This window comes from Serinus canaria, chromosome 8 (genome assembly GCF_022539315.1).
Source record: "Serinus canaria isolate serCan28SL12 chromosome 8, serCan2020, whole genome shotgun sequence".
Lineage (NCBI taxonomy): Eukaryota > Metazoa > Chordata > Aves > Passeriformes > Fringillidae > Serinus > Serinus canaria.
Genome location: NC_066322.1, coordinates 15,352,869 through 15,373,299, shown reverse-complemented (window position 1 = coordinate 15,373,299; position 20,431 = coordinate 15,352,869). Strand labels below are relative to the sequence as shown.

At 36.6% G+C, this 20,431-nt stretch overlaps 1 protein-coding gene across 3 annotated transcripts in view; it reads right to left on the bottom strand.

The window, feature by feature from the left end:
- Positions 1-20,431, bottom strand: part of PKN2 (protein kinase N2) — a 54,411-nt gene that overhangs the window by 20,602 nt on the left and 13,378 nt on the right. Inside the window, exons 2-3 of one of the 3 annotated variants that reach the window (XM_050977205.1) lie at positions 9,682-9,982; positions 2,189-2,340 (exon numbers count right to left, since the gene is read on the bottom strand). In XM_050977205.1, the coding sequence (XP_050833162.1) occupies positions 2,189-2,340; positions 9,682-9,982 (453 nt within the window). Of the gene's footprint in view, positions 1-206; positions 2,127-2,188; positions 2,341-2,418; positions 2,523-9,681; positions 9,983-20,431 lie in introns of those variants that run through there. The other 2 variants (XM_018912271.3, XM_018912272.3) reach the window with 2 other exon arrangements.

The window sequence follows — 20,431 nt, the reverse complement described above, 5'->3', positions numbered from 1 at the left end:
CTATGACTACTTTTTTAAGATCTACTGGATTACTGGGATTAGAGTCAAACTGGGGATTTTATGCCCCTTTTGCCCACCCCATCCAGATGGTTGGATTTTTTTAAGTTCTGCTTTTTAAACAGAATCAGCATGCTCAAGGCTACAGTTCAAACTTGCCAAAAAACTCACTACTGAGCGGGAAAAAAAAAGAGAGAATGAATACCCACCATTTCCATCCTGTTTGCTGAAGTAGCTGGCAGTGTTTTTGTGCTTTGCAGCTTGCTCTCTCCAGCCCAGTTACTATATAGTCCCAATGTGGTAGGCTCATTTAAGCATTTACCAATCCCAAATACAAGATTCAATCACAGATTTTAATTACATACCTCAATCTAAAGCAAACCAGAATTTATCTTCTCTACCTAGTCTGATCAAAGCCTGCTAACAATGTCTAATATTACAGCCTGAGTGTTTAGTTAAGTTTTTCAGCCTGTTATAAGGTTACTTACCAAGGGTTTATTAGAAACCTAATTCATGTATGTCTTTTGATCCATTTGGGTCAGCTAATTATTAGTTTTAAGTGTACCTGATGTTAAGTACATGGCCCCAGAGAATGTAGACTCCAAGGGTTTCCAGGAGCTGAGGGACTGTGGTGGATGGACAGCATTCCCAGGACCTTAGTCATAATGTGCACTCCAGCTATTTCTTCTATTTGCCCCCAGCTAGTATGTTACAGGTCACTTTCAGATAAGGCTGCCTGGGACAGAAGGAACTTGATGGCACCTCTGGTCCATTGAGTCTAAACTCATTTTCTGGGAGAAAGCAGTGCTCCCTGCTATTTTTTCAAGGTGTAAGGAAGCCATAGAGTAGGCAGACACAAAGTGATCTACCTCTCCACCAACACTAGCCCAAATTCAGTCAAAAACATGAAGTCCCTTTCCAACAATTTATAGTTAAAATTAGTTCTAATGTAATACTCGGATTCCTACTCTTCTAGCCAAACACTTCCTTTTAGTAAGTTGACTGATAGATGCTGGCTCAGCTAAGGTCTTAAAACATTTTGATTTTACTTACTACTGTCTGGACACAAAAACATCTAACCAAGCTACTACACACTGTTTGTTAGATCCACTCTTGTGTTCCCCCTTCGTCCGGAAATTAATCTCCTTAATGATTTAATAAAAGTAAATGAAAAGAACAGTTCATGAGTAATGAATGAAAGGTGAAGAGGAATGTAAGTAGAAGATCCTTCCCTCCCTTTTTTCTCATTTGAGAACTATGATTGCCTCATAATCAACAAAATGGGTTAATTTTTTTTTTTTGTTAGTTTCTGGATTTAGTTTTGTTAACTTTTTAAATTTTGTTTTGTTTTCTTTCACTTCAAAGTTTTGGATTGTCTTTCACTTGGTTAAGGGATCCTTAGAATATGATGAATTTTATTACACAGAAAAGACTATGTAATAAGTCAAACCCATTTAGAAGTCAGCAAACACTTTCCTTCCACCTCCTTGGAAAAATTCTGATGCTATCAAGAGAGACTGAGTGCAAGTATTTAAAATTCAGATATAATAGTAAGTGTGGCTTTATTTTTGATTTCACTTTTTTCTATCAGTTGCTACCTCTAGATTACCACACTTTCATAAAAAGAAATTATTTCAATGTGTATTTTATGTATATGTGTATCAATGCAGGTTATGACATCTCTCTTAGAATACTACACACATTCTATTGCAGCATTTGGCACAGATCTTTTTACTGCTAACTACAACTAGATGTCAAGTTCAGAATATACTTGGCAATACTGCCTTTGTTGTAATTATCACCCATGTTACAATGTTAAACTAATGGATCTTTTTTTTTTTTTAGTGGAGCTAGGAAAACACCAGACACCAGTCAGTCCTACCAAGCTTTGCTGCAAAGTGAATCCCACATGGTCAAAGATTACTAGATGTACTAAATTTAGTAAGCCGGATTTATTATTTAGGTTGAACTGCATCTGTATAAACTGATAAAGCAATCACTTCAGTGGGTATCAAACCACAACAAAAAATGGTATAGTAATTTGTAGCAGATTTGATGTAATATTTTAACAAAAATATAGCCCAAACTAAAAATACTGAAGCTGCATACTGTTTATACATTGTACAGTCACATTACAGCAATGTGAAAACCCACATTCATTTAATGATCTTTAAGCATTCCAAAGCCTTACCTTTGAAGAGCCATTTGAGTACATCTGTATCATATTTTCTGCTCCCTGTTTTACCTTCAGTTCTATATCCAACTGCTTCTTTAAGGCCATCAATCTGTTGTTCGTGGAAAACCGAGGATCACTATTTGGAGTATCAGGAGTGCTAGGACAATCTGTGAATTAAAGGTAAGGCATAAGCATGCACAAAAAAATCAGGAAGAAAACACCCAAACCATTCCCCCAAAACCCACCTTACACTCTATTCTATAGAGTTACAGATTGAACAGAACTGGAACATCGTACTTGAGAATTAAGTGACCCTCCTGTCCAGAGCTACTTTGCAACAGCACTGCAATTGTGCCTTACCATGAAAAGCCTCCGGAGAGCCCTGTGACTCCTACACATGTCCTAATTCACATGAATCACTTCCGGCAGTGGGCAAACAGGCAGGTTTGCAGCTAAGCCTATTTTTATTTCAAAGGAGATTTAATTCTTCTAGAATGTCTTGAGTCAATTAAACAATGCAGTTTTCCTTTAAGCTCTGTTATACTCCCGATAGATACTAATGAGCACTGTCTGAATACAGCTCTTGATAGATCCTCATCCACTTAAACAGTGTCTGCAGTATTCACACTAATGTCAAAATTAAGAACAGATAAAAATAAGCGTTTATCTGATTCTAAAGCTGAATGTTTTCTGCTCTGCAGTCATAACAGAAATCTGGGATAACTGGATATATAGGCAGATAGGTTACTGAACAACAGACTGATCTATGGGAAGGAGAAAGCTTTTTCACTTGACAGTATTACTGTGTTTGGGTCTCCCTCTTGTTGGATTAATTTCATGGAATGCAAGTTCGTTTTATCAATTAAATGATAAAGTCAAAGTCCTTAACTTTTCATAACCAGTCTACTATATAACTTCATATTTCAGCTTCTGCAACACGAACTGTTAGTAAACTGAAAATAAGTGGCCACTGGACTATTTTCAACACACCTGTCCTTAGAGCTAACTATCTTCCTTAGCAGTCCCAATGACTTCCAACCTTTGGGTAAAAGAGAACAAATTATTTCCACCATAATAATTAAAAAAAAAAAAAATTATTTCTTCTACCCCAACAACTGAGAGAATACCTTCTCTGTGGACAAATGGTACTGGTTTCCTGGAAAACAGTACTTACTAAATTCAAACAGTAGAATCTTTTTTCCAGTTGTAATAATCTTCCTGGTATTAAAACTAGGATGAGGAATTCTGAAATCCTCAATTACCAGAAAACACGGGCAGTGCACTGGTAACATACGTATTTTTACTTATGAGGTGTCAGGGGGAAATGTCTTATCTGCCTTTTCATATTTTTCTGTAAAAGCTTCTGATAACTATTTCTGGAGATTTAATACATTTTGTTTCCAAGTTTGCTGGGTAATTTCCTCCTAAATTGCAATCTTTGCCAAGGCTACATACAGATTTCAAGTAAGGAGTTTTAATTTCCTCTGCTGCTAATTCACTCTTCACTTCAAGCCACTTACAAGTCTCTTACTGCATCCTCACTACTTAAAGGCAGCACAGAAAACACCAGATTTAAAAAAAAAAAAACACCTGCATTACTCCTCAGCTGGTTTTTCATTGATCCTCTCCTCAATGTTTTGGCTTGGTTCCTCTGTGGAACTGCACTTGAACAGCTTTACCTTAAATCTGTTATTAGTAAAATAAAGATTAACAAAATGCTTTCCTATCACTTATGTCTTCAGTTTCAAGTAATCCTCATCTAATAATCTATTCAAAATGAGAACAAACATGAACTTGAAAGTCACAGTGTCAAGTCTCCTTGTACAGTAGATTCATCATATAAATGAATATTTACCAACTTTAGATATATGATGCAAGCCTCTTCCACTTATAAATCCCAGCCCTCTGATGATCCCTGTGAAGGCTGTGGGGCTCCTGAAGTCTGTTTTCACAGTTTTTAAAGATGTACACAAGCAGCCTTTCTTTGCATTAAAACAACACACAAGTTGTAAGTTAAGGACTAATTAGAGATACCATGTTTCAGGCTGCCCACACAGCTATTATTATCTGCCTTTGCATGTCTCTGCTGTGAAGGTGTAACCACACCACTTACCTGGGTCATTTCAAGAGCTGGTCTGTACTTGTGGGTGTAACCTACCCTCTACTACTTGGTTAAAATTGTTGTACTATATGCTTTGTTAGTAACTAATAGCAAAGGAAACTTTTCTGCAATAGGGACTAATTGCTAGGAAGAAGTAATTTTTTGCCTTCAGGCATAATGGCTGCTCACTAAACTCCCAAATATGGAACAACATGCTTCTTAACGTATTATCTTAAAAAAAAAAAATTACCAATAGCTTTTCAGAGATGCTTTCCAAGGGACTGCTTCTCCCATCCCCCCAACCAATCTCCCCATTACTACTCTGTAAGCAGCTCGAGGCAGCTTCTTATAGAATTCAGATTAATTTTTAAATCAGCCAGACAAACCGGTTCTATAGCAGAAAGCAGTGACAGTCTCAGCAGCAACACTACAAGCTACATCTGTATGAGCTGTTTCTCTTTGTTCTGGAAGGTTGTAATGACTTTGCATGGCTAGTTATGTCAGATTTATTTATGTAAAGCACTTTACAGAGGGGGTCAAATCTCCTCTGAAAGCATTTAGTTATCTTCATAGTACAAATAAGTAATAAATTCTTCCAGGTCATTGCAATCAATAGAATTTATGTATACTCCTCTTGTTAAGCAAGAGTTAAGTACTAATACCAAACTGATATTTCACTCAAAGTAGGGACTGGGGAACAGAAGAGATTCTCCAGTTTGCCCCATTTGTTGGTTAATAAGGGCAGTACAAACCTGCCATTTTGGATACATTCAAGTACAGCTTTGCATCAGTCAGCAAGGGCTTTGCTAGGGTACAGGTTCAGGCTCCTAGGCCCAAATCTTCTTGCAGTGAGTATAGAGTGAAGTAACAGATGCATTTCAAGTGAACTCAACTTCAAGCAAATAGGCATCTTATACTGAACAACTATGAATGTTGTTGCTTAACACCAGTGAGTTTTGTGCAACTTGTTAGCACACATCCAGGTTGCTGGAAGAGCTGCAGTGCTGCTTCCCCAGCACCTGAAATATCCTGTTCTCATAAAAATATACTCAACAGACTTAAATAAGTTAAGAGGGATGATTTTTTATTTAATATTTGGATTACATGAGGACAATGGCAGTTGTCAGTCTGAAATGATTATCTGAACTGTGATCTTTGCTCTTCTGAAAACCTTTTCAGTTTGAGTTTGTACAGTGCTCACCAGCAAAATCTTCTTGCTTCTAAATTGCCACTTAAAGAGTGGTTACATAACTCTACTCTTCTGAGACTGCTGCTCATTCCTTTGGGATCTCCAAAGAAGCTACATATAGATGCTACATATACTATTTCTTCAGTGAGCTCTGTGTGAAATCGAGGATCCCACATAACTTTCTGAATTTGGGCTCCCAGATGGTACTGCAGCCTGCTGCTTAAGAACTCAATTAGCAGCAAGTACCCTTTGGTAAATGGTTAAATTTAATCTTATTTGAGGATATTTAATTGCAGTTAGCCTCATCAGTGTCATACCCAACAAATACCTGCAATGCATTCAGGCATTGCTGAAGGGAAGAAGAAAGATGCATTGTCAGGTTTTTCTCAGAGAGTCAGAAGGTTGGATCAGCACTTGAACTAAGTCATCAGTAGGTCCAAGGCAGCAGTGGACATTCTGCACTCAGAAAACATCGGGTGCTGACCTTCTGGAAACTTCTGAAGTTCAAGTGAAATTCAACTAGGCAACAGTTACTTTTAACTACTAAAAAAGTGACAGGAGGCTGTTTCAAATTGCATCAGTAATATTATCTTACATTAAGGCTCCCAAAAGTTATCATGAAATTCCAGTGGATATGAGTTTGTAGGTGGAGTCTGCTGTCTAAAAGGTCACTACCTATTATCAGTTTGGTTGCTACCTCTACCAGTTTCCAGTAATTGGTCTTATGTGGACAGTCTGGTGTCCAACAGATTAACCTAGTCATTTGTAAGGACAAAGAAATCCCCCAAACAGCCAGCTAACCATAGTCTTAAACAAAATAATTTATTTTCTTTGCAATGCCTACAGCCAAATTTGATGTAAAGTGGATAGCTTCCATGTAAATTAGGAGGATGGAAGAAAAGGCATTAACTTGCCTTTGATTTAATTTTGTCCATGTTTTATCCAGTTTTATCAATTCACTCAAAGGTTTTCCTATCACTGCACTTCTCTATCCCCCTTAACTTCAGCTCTCGGAAATGGGCCAACTTGCCAATTTATAGATTTTCTGTGTATTAGCTATATGTCTAATTAAATTAGTAACTTGCTGTAGGTAAGTTATTTCAGTCTCTTACACCTCCCTGAGTCATATTAGAGACCACAATCTGTACTGCTGCTTTTGACACAAACACATATCCACCATTTAATCTCTGCTATTGTACAGAAATATATTTTCTAGACATAAAATTTTTTCATCTCTGAAACAGAAGTAATCATCCCTATGGGACACATTACATCTCTCAGACTTGCAGCATTAATGGTCACTAGGCTTGTCCTACTCATTTTACGTTGCTGGATTCTGCTTCACTTTAAAGTGTTGACCTACAAATTTTAAAATTCCGTGTCCTTGTATGACTAATACACTGCACAACAAGGGCAGACTTGGGTACAAAGTCCCACTCCTAAAACAAACTTAGATTCATCAGCAATCCCTATAATGTAAAGTACACCTATGTTGTGCTAAAAGTTGTTTCTGAATCACATACCCACTGTCAAATCTACCCTCACATGCTGTAATAAAGCTGTTTGACAAACTGCACTTTCTGGTTAAAGTTTAGTACCAATTCTTCAAATAATTGTGAGCTTTCAGCTCTAGGCAAACTACCACAAAAACATCTAAACTTGCTTGGAATAGAATGTTATTAAAACAGATTTTTCTACAGTAGATTCGTTAATGCTACATTTAATGATTTCAACACGTATTGATTACACTGTGCTGATTACAAAGCAGTTACACTAAAAATTAGTGGCTTGTTAAAAAGTAATACAAGCTACTGCTTGATACCATAAGAAATAGAAGGAATCACAACAGCCTGTGCAGCATTTCTCAGCTCTATATTGGGAGCACTTTACACATTTATGTTCACACCCACTTTTCAGATACAAGAACACAGGACGATAAAATGACTTTTCTAAGTTATCAAAATGGTCTTTCAACCAGTCAACAGAACAGTCAAAAAATCTTTAGAGTTCAGGCCTGACAAGTCAAAAGGATCAGCTCAATGAGTCTCAATCCTGACTTTGCTACTTAGAACCTGAAAAAACCTATCCAGTTTATTCTGTTATAGAGGGAAAAACACAGGGCATCATTACTGAAATGTATTAAAGTACACAAAGAGAAGACACACCTTGACTCCTACAGCTGTTGAACCCTCTTTACCTTATTTTCAGCATTCATGATCTGCACAGTCTAAAAATTTCCCATATATTTCTATCTCTTTTAAATAACTTGTTACTAAGTGACCAGAAGAAGGTCAAACACAAGCTTAAGTGAAAAGCAGTAACAATGAATAAAGATAACCTCTGGAAACAATGCACTTTTTGGGGAGCTCCCCTGTTCACCAGTAAATGGTTATTAAATTCACTGCCTATTTTAGCAAAAGCAAGAATTCCCTTCCAAATCTTTTATCTAAAAAGAGGTATTAACAGAATTAAAAATTTGGTTTTTTTCCCCCCTCATGAAGATTATGCAAAATATTATATTTAAATGGGTCTTGCATGGGAATACCTGATGAGATATTTTACAGAGGATATAAAGATCTCAACTGAATTTTCAAGTTTTTTCTTGCATATTTCCATAATTAAGACTGTACAATCTATCTACCACTAACACCTAGAACAGAATGGAATTTAAAAACACAGTCCTAAGAAGTTTAGCACACATCAAAAGCAGTAGAAGCACGTAAGATCAACCATGATCTTTTATCCTTTGAATCCCTCCTGCATTTCCCAAGACATGCACAATGACAATATTACCCATTAACTCATTATGATAAGGCTTTTAAAAATGCTACACTGGAAGGAAGCATTCCAACAAGAGAACTTCTGTGCTCATCCACTTTTCAAGTTCTACTGCTAGATGAATTCTGCAAATTATGTCGGCACAGATTTTTAATATTTGGTCTATACACAGTTTGTATACAAATATTTTTCTGTTCCAATCTTCCTGTTCCTTTAAAAGCCAGTCCTGTCAACACTGAAGCAGATTTTCATAAACCTTAGCTGACATGGAACAGAATGCTTCATGCCTACCAAAAGCCCAATGGTTATCTGGAAGCATACATGATTGTATTCATTTCCATTTCATGCTGCAGCAACCACTTAGCCTCACTAGTTCCAGCTGTGTCCCTGCCCCACCTCTTGTATCCTCACAGAGATAAAATGCAAAAAGGAATCCAGCACAGGCCACCTCGACACCTGAACACCTCTGCAGTGTCTCACTGGGCCAGACCACAAACTGCGGACATCACCCGCCTCTATTTCCTAAATTCTCACTGTAACCAACCTTTCATCACAAGGATGATGCAGACTTTTATTCTACTGCCCAAGCTTCCTTAGGCTTGGCATTCACTTCATACGAATCTTCAATGGCTTGTGCACACTATTAACATTTTGCCAAGAAGAGTCTGTGCAATGTGAAATCACCAGGCTGGCAGTATCTCCCAGGCCATTCCACAAAGCTGAAAGAGGACTGTTTACTTTCACAACATTCCATCTTAAAATGCCAATCCTGGTATTTTTAAAAATACATTCAAAATTAGTACTGACTCGCTGCCGTGCCACAGAAAATACTAATTAAAACCATCAACTACAACCATTCAGTGAAAACAATTTCAAATTGTCTTTAAAACAGTAGCTTTGCTGTGGAAAAGGCTGAAGAATAAATAAATTGTAAGAAATGTCACTGTAAGAAATGTTTGAGAAGTTAAATAACAGCACAACTGAAAAAAATTTTCTAAGTTAAGACTTAGGTTTAAAAAACCAAAAACTAACAAAGATTTTAAGTATAAATGTTGTAATTTCTCCTGCATTGAATAAAAAGGTGCATCAATGCTGATGTCTACAGCGTAATTCAGAGAAAGTCACTGAAAGAGCTCATGAAATTTGCTTTCACACAGAGAAAAGTCACTAGGAAACATTACAGTGACTGAGAAAATATTTTAGTATGCTAAGAACTGAAAGGGAAGAACTCATAATCCATAAAAGACACTGTTCCCTAGAAAGGAATTTAAAACTCAAACATACTGGATACTGATTTGTGAGTCAAAACAAAGAGACATACATAAGTAACAAGCTCACCAGCTATGGATTTGCTCAGTCACAAAGCAATTTTTTCAAGTGAAATGGGGAGAGCTTATCTCAGCTATAAAGAAAAAGTGATTTCACAGTAATGCATGGTACCTGCAACATCTTCGAGATCTGTTACAACAATGTGTGCATTTAGCTCCTGTAACTTATGATGCAAGTCTTCTAACTTCTTATTCGATTTTTTCAAAATGTTGTCCACATATGCCAAGTTCTTTTTATCCGTTGTGACCTTCCTGAGGTTCTCTGCTCCCTCCTTGATTTTAAGTTCCTTTCTTATTTCTCGCTTGATTTGGTCCTTTATTTCATCCAGCTTCTGCTGTACCATTGTATCTGAGAAGTCCAACTTCTGGCCAGTACTCACATTCTCAGAGGTTACAAGGCCTTTGGCATCCCCCTAGGAAGAAAAACAGTAATATAATCACCAGGCAACACTGTTTCTGACAACACACACTTACAGTGCCCAGCACTCAGGTCGCTGTAGTTAACCCTGAAAGCCCATTCACTAACCTCAGATTACACTCACAGTGACCTAAAGCAACAATATCACAAGATATGATGTCAAATGGAGCTACATTTTACAACAGATTTATTTTAAATTTAGTGCTATCTTTACTATGCCTATTTTTAACACCAAGAGATTTAAATACTTTTGTATTTGTCATGGCTGCTTGCCTAGCAGTTATATGCCTCAGAGCTAATGAGTCATGTTTGTAATTTTATAGATTTAATTTATGTTTTAATAGACAAGATGGATAGAGGAAAGAAAACTAACTTCTAATAATTATAATCTATGATGAAATTTTATACATTCTTTATAAAAGGTTCCTTTTAAAGATTGTTTAAAAAAATGTAGTGATATTTGCAGTTGTTTAAAGAAATACTGGCATATCTATAAGGATTTGTCAAGTTGTTACTGGAAAGACATTTACCAGGTCGTTTTATTTTTTAATCCTTCAAGTAAAGATTTTTTTAAAATTTAAAATAAAAATTAATTTCTTTAAAAAATAATAATCATTAAAAAACCCAAATCTTACTTTCTTGAGCAGTCAAGCTAGGCTGAAATGAAAAAAAAAATGCTGCAATGATGGAAGAGGAGTTGGTGTAGTAAGGGAGCAGGGGATGAAGAGTCTTCAGACCTCCAGTACACAGGGGGTCATAATCATGCCTACTATCCAGTCACATATCATTGAGGAGTAAGAGCACAAAGGGCACATTATAGAACCTACACCAGTGAAGTTCACATACAATTAATTACATATGTGACAAGATTTGTGTGCCTTAGGCACAGACCCTGGACAATGAGCAGATATTAGGTCCTACCCAAAAAATTCCAGCCAGAGGTAAATGAGTGAGGATCAAAGAAAGATTCTCTTGAACTTGAATTTGATCCCATCCTAACTCAGAATTTATTTAATAAATGTCTGGCCTGATTGCATGTAACTACCCAAAATACCAAAATTCCACCAAACTTTCTTAAACACTATGATGACATTGCCTTGACTTCTGAAAAATGGGGTGAACAAAAAGGCATTTTTTGGCATAATTGAAATGTTGAAAGTTTTTGTCATAAAATCAGTTATCATCATAGTAAAAAGTAGAAGAAAACATTTGGGAGGGAGTTCACAGAGCACAGCATCAGACTAATAAACTGAAGAATGTGCAGAACACAAAACCACTACAGATACTCTACAGTAACTGGGTTTTCAAAACAATTTGGATCACGAAGGTTGTGCCTGGGCCCTACATGTCCACAGATAATGTTGGTCAAACTATTTCAATCTGTGCATATTCCAGCAATCCTGCCTTCCATAAGCAAGATGCAATCTACTAGTCCTCAATTTCCCAAGCCTCCTGAATCTCTCATTAAAATTTGTCTACCCACAGATTCTACTTTTAGTACAAAGAGTTAACAACTCAAAGATTCTTAAATATTCAAAGTAGTCAGAACTGCCATCTTGCCACAAAATTTGACTATCAGTAAAAAAGAGAACAAGTAAGCAATTTGGAAATGACAAACTGAGTAGGAAATGAAAGGGAAAAAAACCATGCAAATTTAGTTCAAGTGCACTTGTGAGTGCTTTTCCGTCAGTGCAGATTAAAATAAATAATTATGCCTATGTAGAGAGGCTATTAATAGCTGTACTGGGAAGTACATGGCATTGTTTCCATATATAGGCACACAAAATAGAATTGATTTTAAAAAAAAATAGAATAATCAATAGCAATGAGCAACTAGTACAAAGGTTCATGAAATGAAATGAAATGAAGGAAGCCACCCACCACAAGTTGGATGTTTAGTTTTGAGATAACTGAAACTGAAAATAAATTGATATAACAACTGCATGGCAAACCTTTTAAGTAATAAGTACATCCAAATCAGATTAAGATCTTTGCTTTGCCTATCTTTTTAACACATAAAAATTAAGGATATCAAAAAAAGAGCATCAAGATTAGTATGCTACTACTCAGCTTTCAAAGAAAGAGATAGTAAAAAATGTTTGTGAATAAAAAGCATTTTATTTTTACAGCATAATTATTCATGCCTGTTCTGCAAGTTTTCTAGAAATACACTTATGTATTACCTGCTTCCTTAAAGCAGGATATTATACTTTTTAAAGTTCAGAGAAGAAAGACAAATGAGAAATGTAAAAAAACCCAAATCAAATAACAAAACCAGCAAAACCCAAAAGAAAAACCTTTTTTTTCTATGCTGTAATAGCACCTGAAGTTTGCTAAAATTATGCCAAGAATGTACACGTCTCAAACAGAACAATGTAATTAAGATATAAATAATTCAGAAATATTATTCACTGGGGTTTACCAAAGAGACTTCAGTTATTGTTCATCCATTGAACAGTAATGTATTTTGTTACAGGGGAGGTTTTTATCCCTCTACAAGCCCTATATCCCATCTGTTAAAGTGATGTTATGTTCTTCCATAAAAAGGTTTTTGGAGCCCTTGTTCCAGACAGAGCCCCTAGTAAGCCTTCAATGAAATTAAATCTCCATGATCATTAGTAATTTGCCTTCCAAATTTGCAGTAATTGAGTTGAAGTTCTCCTCAGCCTGAGCAGTCTCAGCAGCATCTTTGTCCCTGGATTTAAGGGTTTCAGGCTAGACTTGTCTTCAATCTGCTTTTGAGACAGTAGAGAGTTCACCAGCATGGATAACACTGGAAGATGGTCACACTGCCTGTACACTTAAAACATTCTTTTTTAAATCCCCCCAAAAGCCACAGATGATACTCCTCCTGCCTCTCCTGTCACCCAGAGTTAGTTATACTTTTGAGCAAAAAGTAGTCTCTCACCTAGTTATCCAGATGTGTCACCTGGCACAAAGGTCACTGTTTAATAAATTCTTCCAAGGAGGCAACTGTGCACTCAGTGACCCCTGAAGGTCACTGGGAATGCAGAGCAACAGTGTGTTCTGCAAGGGAAGCTGCTCTGGACCTGCACTAATGTGCTTTGCTGCTGAGATGCAGCAAAGGTTTGAGACAGAGCCACATGCTGCAAAGCTGAGCAGCCTCAAAAGTGTTCCAGTTTAAGATGAAGATAATATCCACCATGGCACAAGATGAAACATCTAATAGTTAAATCAGTGAAATGAGGTAGGATTTTTCCTTAAGAAAAGCACCACCCAAATCCTGAACTCAAAACTATACTTTTAAACAGAAGTTACTTAAAATACAGCATATTCCAGCTGTATTAGATGACAACCTACTACCAAGTCTCTGCTTAGAGTTGAATATTCTTTCAAGAATCTATTTTTCTCATTTGGATAAACTCCCTCCCAGGATGAACTTCATATCCTTTAGGCTGTAGGTGTTCTGCCCACTCAACCTGAAAATTAAGTGTAAAAAGAAACAACAGTTAAGGGCAAGGCCCAATCCTTTCCTTTGCAGGCAGCGTGCAAAAACAGAAGAAACCATTCACATTCTCTATGCCAAGAAGCTATCAATGAATTTTGCATAACTCTTCCCTTTACTCTCCCTCTTCAAATCACTTAACATAAAATATCTTAAGAGTAGAAATGCTCTAAAACAGATAATGACTATACCACTAGTGCTGGCAAAAGACAGAACAGGCCTCACTGCTTTACAATCCAAGGCAACAGAATGGGCAGCCAGTTACTGACTCTCAGTTTCTTTTTAAATTCTGGTAGTGTTTTGACTGATGGTTAGAAGAGAGGGGCCAGTCTTTGCTGGGTGATGCCAGTACTGGGCAGCTCAGCACAGCACCCTTTCCCCTTGTGCACAGCAAACTGCTGGGGACCTGGCTCTTGGCCCGAGCAGCGGCGAAGGGCAGCGTCACCCACCCACCGTGGGAGGCACGGACAGCAGTGAGAGGCAGCGCTGCACACCTCTTTGTAAAATACATTTCCAAGCCACTGCAATTTTCTGAAATATTTCAGTGTGTAAATGAAACTGAAGATATGCTTACCACAATTAACTAAGGAACCACAAATAAGATACCACTGCTTGATTAAAAAAAAAAAAAAGGAAAAAAGGAGTCCATTTATGCAGCCTTCCCACTGCATAGGGCTTAACCTCACTCTGATTGCTGGCTCAAAGACTATCTATTGACATAGAATAATAATTCAAGATGTCAGCCTTCAGCTTCTGTACTTCTGGGAAATGTTTTAAGTGCAGTTGCTGAAAATAATGAGTAGTGGTCAGAGCATGTCTTTTAATAATACAGTCTATTCTGGCTGGTGTGGTGAAAGAGAGTAGTAATACTGTTTATGAAAACCATGTGCGGCTTGCACTTTTGCTTCAGATCAATTTTGAACCAAACAACTGGTGAAGCAGGTGCTTTGACATACTTCAATACCACCAAAATCCCATTTAAGAATAAAACATCCAAACTGCATGGCAGTGGCAATGGTATTGCTGGAAGAGAGTTCCATGAAGCTGAATATACCAGGGAATCTGCTTAAGTTGTGTAAACCAAACGGCTCTGAATTCTAAATGAGATTCTCAAACTGCCCCCTCTTAGAAGATAGCACTAAAACTCTGGGCATTAGTAACTCCTGAAGACTTGCTCCTAAGGTCACAGTACAACTTGACTGTGCTATACACCATATATTCATTAGAGAGAATATCGATTAGAGCAAGAATTTCCATTGCTCATTTCTGTTAGAAGTTGTTATAGAAGTGTAAGGAGCCTTAAACTACACCATGCTTAACAGCTGATGAGTGCTCGTGCACAATATTATTTACATTTTACATTGATGTGCTACTAGCACACACTAAACCTGCATTTAGAAAATATCCCAAACCAGATCCTCTCAAAACTCCTAGTAAAACTGCTTAATTTTTTTCCTAAAAGTATTAGCATTTCTTTTCATATGGTCTCGAAATTAAATAATAATTTATATGTTCTTTATATTACTTTTTATTTGCTCCTGAATTTTAGTAATCATTTCAATAGACAATGAGACAATTAAAAACCTGTTTGACAAATATAGTAAAAAATGCTATATAAAAAAAGGATTTTCATCTTACGTATAATTAAAAAAGTTATCATAACCCAGAAAGACAAAATGTTTATTAATTTGTAATTTAATTTTGAAGAGCTAGAAGTACGGCTTTGGAACTACTAGGTATCTTAGTAGAATAATTTTCTGAATAATTTTTTAGGAGAAAAAAAAAAAAAAGGAAAAAAAGCTGCTTTTTCTGAGCTAAATGCCAGGGTTCCCAAAGTTCTCTACACTAATTCCTAAAACGAGAGTAGTCTTTTATTTTACAAACAATGTTAATCAATTGCAAACTTCCTTTCCCCCTGAAATCATTCATAAAACCAGATGTGACGGCTTGTCTGCATTACTGGAACTACATGGACTATTTCCTCCTACTCAGAAGCAAATGTGATTGTGGTCAAGATCTCAGCACTCACCCAATGTTAAGAACTAAAAAAACCCCCCAACTTGGAGGCTTAATAGATTTTGGCATTAGTTTGCTGTGCTAACATGTCACAAATCAGGATTTAAATTTAATCTAAGTCACAGCTTTCTGCTTTGTAACAAGAGGCTGTTTAAGGCAGAAATACCCACAGTCCACTACATTATACATGGATGAATTCAAGTAGGACACTGATTAAATGGGGTTCAATTCCTGTGCACAAACAGCAAGTGCCCAACTGCATCTGTAAGAGATTAAATAGATTTTTTAAAAAGGAAAAATGTGTTCCTTAAATAGGGAGGTCCTCAATCAGCTGGTCACCTCTGCTATGCTCTCCCAGTTTGAACTGCTGTCCTGATGAATACTTTAGGAGGAATGTTTGCTCTCACTCACACAATGGCTGCTAGGCTGCAGCAGTTGGTCCTACAGCTCCAATATGAAAAACTGCGTGGCCTGACTCAGCCAAAACACCTCATCAGGTAATAAAATTCTCTGGGGAGTCCTTGCTATCATCTAGCTTCCAGCCACCAAAAATCCCTGATTCAGCCAGAATTTTCTAACACAAAGATCATGGCCCCCAAAAGGTGCTCCAACTGCAGTAAAGACTTGCTTACAGAACTAGAAATTGTGTTTATGCAGTGCTGTGCCAACACTAATGAGAGAAAGGGGCATAAGAGAGAGAGATTTCTTCGCTACAGAAGGGAAAGAAAACATTTCAAGAAATGTTGTCTTCAGCTGCTTCTCACTGCAGGAGCTCCTGATAGTTTTACACAAGGAGGAGAACCTGCAAGGAGGCTTCCAAGGAAATATGACATCAAAAGAAAATCTTCACACTGAAGATTTTCTTTCAATGCCATATGACTTCATATGTCATATGTCAATGACTTCACGCTGTTTCTCACAATCAAGAAAGCTTGATGGAGGCTATGGCACAACACAGGTGATGAGCACTCAAATGGGAGGCCAGCAAATGGCTACAGTATCCAAGAAGCATTACCACATATTCTGGCAACAGGCGAGGTACAAACACTTCAGAAGTTTAGAAGTTTCCAAACTTTTATCTTTAACTTGAAGTTCTGACACCAAGCCAAAAAATTCCAACAGAGTCCAGTACAGTGGAAACAAAACTTCCCCTCTCTAGTTTCAGGTGTGCAAAAGAAATAGCAAAATCCTACTTCCCATCAATAGGGACTGCTGTCACAACCTTTATTACCATGTGCCCAAGAAGATCAGGATATGAAATTATGGCTATAATAATGCCACTTCTCCATTCTCTATGAGACTTTGCTTAGTTTTCATTTAGCTTCTCATGAGAATAGCATACTCAAAAGAAAACTGCTTTTTATGTAAATAGTATGGTTTCAAGCAGACCACATATGGTAGGTGAAGCTCTATTAAATGCCAAAATACAAACAGTCTCTTTCAAGACACAGGGAAAAAGATTTTATGAAATGTTAATACCATAGTGCATGCTGAAAATATTGCCAATAATGATGTATCATAGAACTGTGCCAAGAAGGCTGAAGTAATTTCCCTAAAATGCAGCCTCCCCAAGATGCATGCAATCAAAGCACTGAAATGATAATTTCTCATCTAATGCCTGTAACATTATCATATATTAATAATGTGGTAAATATACACACTCTCCTTTAAAAGATAAGGAAAACAGGTGGATTAAGTGAAAGATCAACAAATGAAAGAGAGGCAAGTTCAAAGAAACACAAAATATTTCAAGATTAATTCTCTCAGCCACAAATCCTGGAGTTGTACGCTTACTGTACTGGACTGGGCAGCAAAACCAGACAGGTATCTGTGTCCTACCTACTACTGGCAACACACGAATTTTATGCACAAACTCGTTTTGCATTTTCTAAATTTGAACTGAAAAATTTAGTGTTCTTTTGAGAAATATCTTGGTGAAAAAAAATTTTAATCCCATAAAACATACATGAAGTAGTATACGAAAATATTCACTAGTAAACAGCAGAGAAATGAGCATTTTTGTGTGTGTTTGACAGTTTGGGGATTCTTTAAAATAAAAACCCCTTAAATTTTAAAACTGATAACAAAACTATGTATTTTTTTTCCTTGTTACTTTAAACACTTTCAAAAAACCCATAAGAATTACAGTTTTTTTTTCATAAGGACACCTGCAATTTTCTGTACTATATAAATAAATAAACAACTTCACCCTAATAACCTAAAATTATCTCTTAAATATATACAGCACGTACTTTTAAAATACAGTGTATTTTAATAAACTTGCCAAACCCTACATAGGGGTATCCATGTTATCCATTTCTTTCAGAAATTCATACACTCATTTTGAATTACTGCCAGAGACTGAAACAAGGAAGGGGGCTTGAGAGAAATTTTATCACAAGATTTGTCTCAGTTTAACTGGACTGATCTCTCTGTTACATTAAACTCAAATTTGGTGCAAGCAGTTATAATGCTTTGAAGTGCTTGAAGTATAACATAAGTTACTCAGGAAACTGAACTATTTCAGATGAAGGTAAGGTCATGCAAATATTGTGTGGTGAATTTGCCTCCAAGTATAAGTAATACAGAAACTAATCTGTCCACCAAGGAGAAACACTTTCCCCCTTCCCCATACTGCTTCCACCACAACCAGTAAGGTACCTGTTGAAGTGCACGTTAAAGCAAACACCTAAACTCAAAAATTTCTGCTGCTACTGAAAGTTCGCATAATTCTGTTCTAGGTCACCCCAATATAAATATTTATTGCATTTTTCATATTAAACATTTCCCTGTTTTTGTCTAACATGCAGAGTAGAGTAATATTATACATGTAGCTCAAGAAGTTTGACAAAATAATGTCACTACATTATCCAAACTAAAGGATGTGGTATTAATTGGGTAGAAGAGATTTTCAAAGGTTAAAAGGTCAAGTCAACAGACATGAGTCACAATCATGTCTTATGACTTTGATAACTCCTCCTCAAACTCAATGCACACTGTACAAAGGTGATAATTTGGTGGGCATGAACCCAAAAATATGCTTACTTTAAAGAAAAGTTACCATTGCAACCATACATTTTCAACAGCTGTAATTTTAACATTAACATAAAAATGTGTGGGTAAACTTCTGCTTGTGAAGGAGTTTTAGTTACTATGCAGAAATACAAAAATAAAACCTCAAGGAACCCAAACCCTAATTTATTAATGCTTAATGACAATCAGCTTTTCTTGTATATTATGAATGAAAAATGAATTAGATAATAGCTACCACTAAAAAGGTATTATTATCTATCTCGGGTAATGAAACAGATTGAACATTCAGCTCATCCACAAATCACACTATCAGCTGTTGCCACATCTGTTAAATGGTGGAAATTCAGTGTAACACACTTGTACTAAACTGTAAGAGAAGAATGCTAAAATGTCTTACTACAGAAACAAATCATTACACCTGGAACTTCTGTGATCTTTCAGTGCAGGTTAAAAATCTTAAACATTGAAATGATGCAAAAGAAAACCTCACAATAAAAAGGAATTTCTCAATAACACATGCAAGTATCAGGACTTTTGTTGAAGACCAATACACTCAATTTCTTTAATCTGAAAAGTACAATAAAGGGGTCCCTATATGAAAATCTCCATTTCTGAGATGGATAACTAGCAATTGAAAAGAAAAACCCTTGAATTTCTTTGTTTCTGGCAATTCCAACTTTCAGCACAAACAACTGATATGTTAGTTCATTTTACTTTACTATGTTCTACAGGAGCTATTTTTAGCCATTTCAAAACTAATGGAAGAGTTGAGAGTCTACATTCCACTCTAATTAAGCCATCATCTTTAGCAGCCAACTATTTTGTACATTATAAATGCAGCAATACATATCAGAGATAATACTAACATCTGTTTTATAAGGCAAGAGGCCAAGTGGCTAAATACTAGATCCTGGTGAAGGAACCAGATTTTTTGCTTTCTAGGACTGTGTGCAACAGCAGCTACACCAGAGCTTATGGGTTTCCCAGCTTGGTAGCCGAATCTGTTATTACAGGGAAGGGATGTATGCTTGTATTTATACCAAGGATCTGTGTCTTCATACTCTAGGACTGAGAACTCTTTCACAGTAGCTTGGGCTGTTTTATCTGAAGTTACTCAAGTTCACAGCCCACACTCCAAGCAGCTGGAAATCCTATTCCTGCTTTCACCTCCAGCAGTAAAAGAAGGATGGGAGTCTTTTTAAATCCTTTCCTCATCTTTTACAGGTGGTCAGTAGAAAAGATCACTTTTCCCTATTGGGACTGCCACACCCAAAATCCCACTTGTAGAGATGCAGGCATCTCATTCCATGCTCTTCCAGTAAAAGTTTACGTATGAACACAGGGTTATTTATAGAAGCATTACTTCACGTCCCATTTGTCTGAGACTTCTACAGAGCATCACTGATGCACATTGTGATACATCTGAATAGTGTTTTTGCAATCCTTCTTCCTCTGACCCTTAAAATATGGTAGAAAGATTTTCACTGGCTCTTAATGTCCATTTTCTATTTAAGAATTCCCTAAGCATTACAGAATAATGAACAAATAGTATCCTGTCTTAACCTACAACAGAAGCCAAAAGAAAATTGCCTGACTTAACTGCTTTATATGCAACAGCAATGAAAAAGAGGCAGGTGATTTCACTTCCTACATGGATTGCAAAAAATTCTTAAGACATTTCTAAATAAAAATATGCCTAAAGCTTTGATTTTGAAAGCTTTCTACATTTTCTTAGTTTTCAGAAGCCCTGATTCTCCACTGACTGTAATAAGTACTCTAAGTAACTCTAATTTTTTATGACCTAAAATGAACACGTGACTTACATATGAAGTTTGCAGTGAAAAGTGTAGAACAAAAGCCTAGGATTTTAGCAAAGGCTTTCTTACTGCATATTGAACAAATTTTATTCTTTATGTTTAGCCTTAGCAC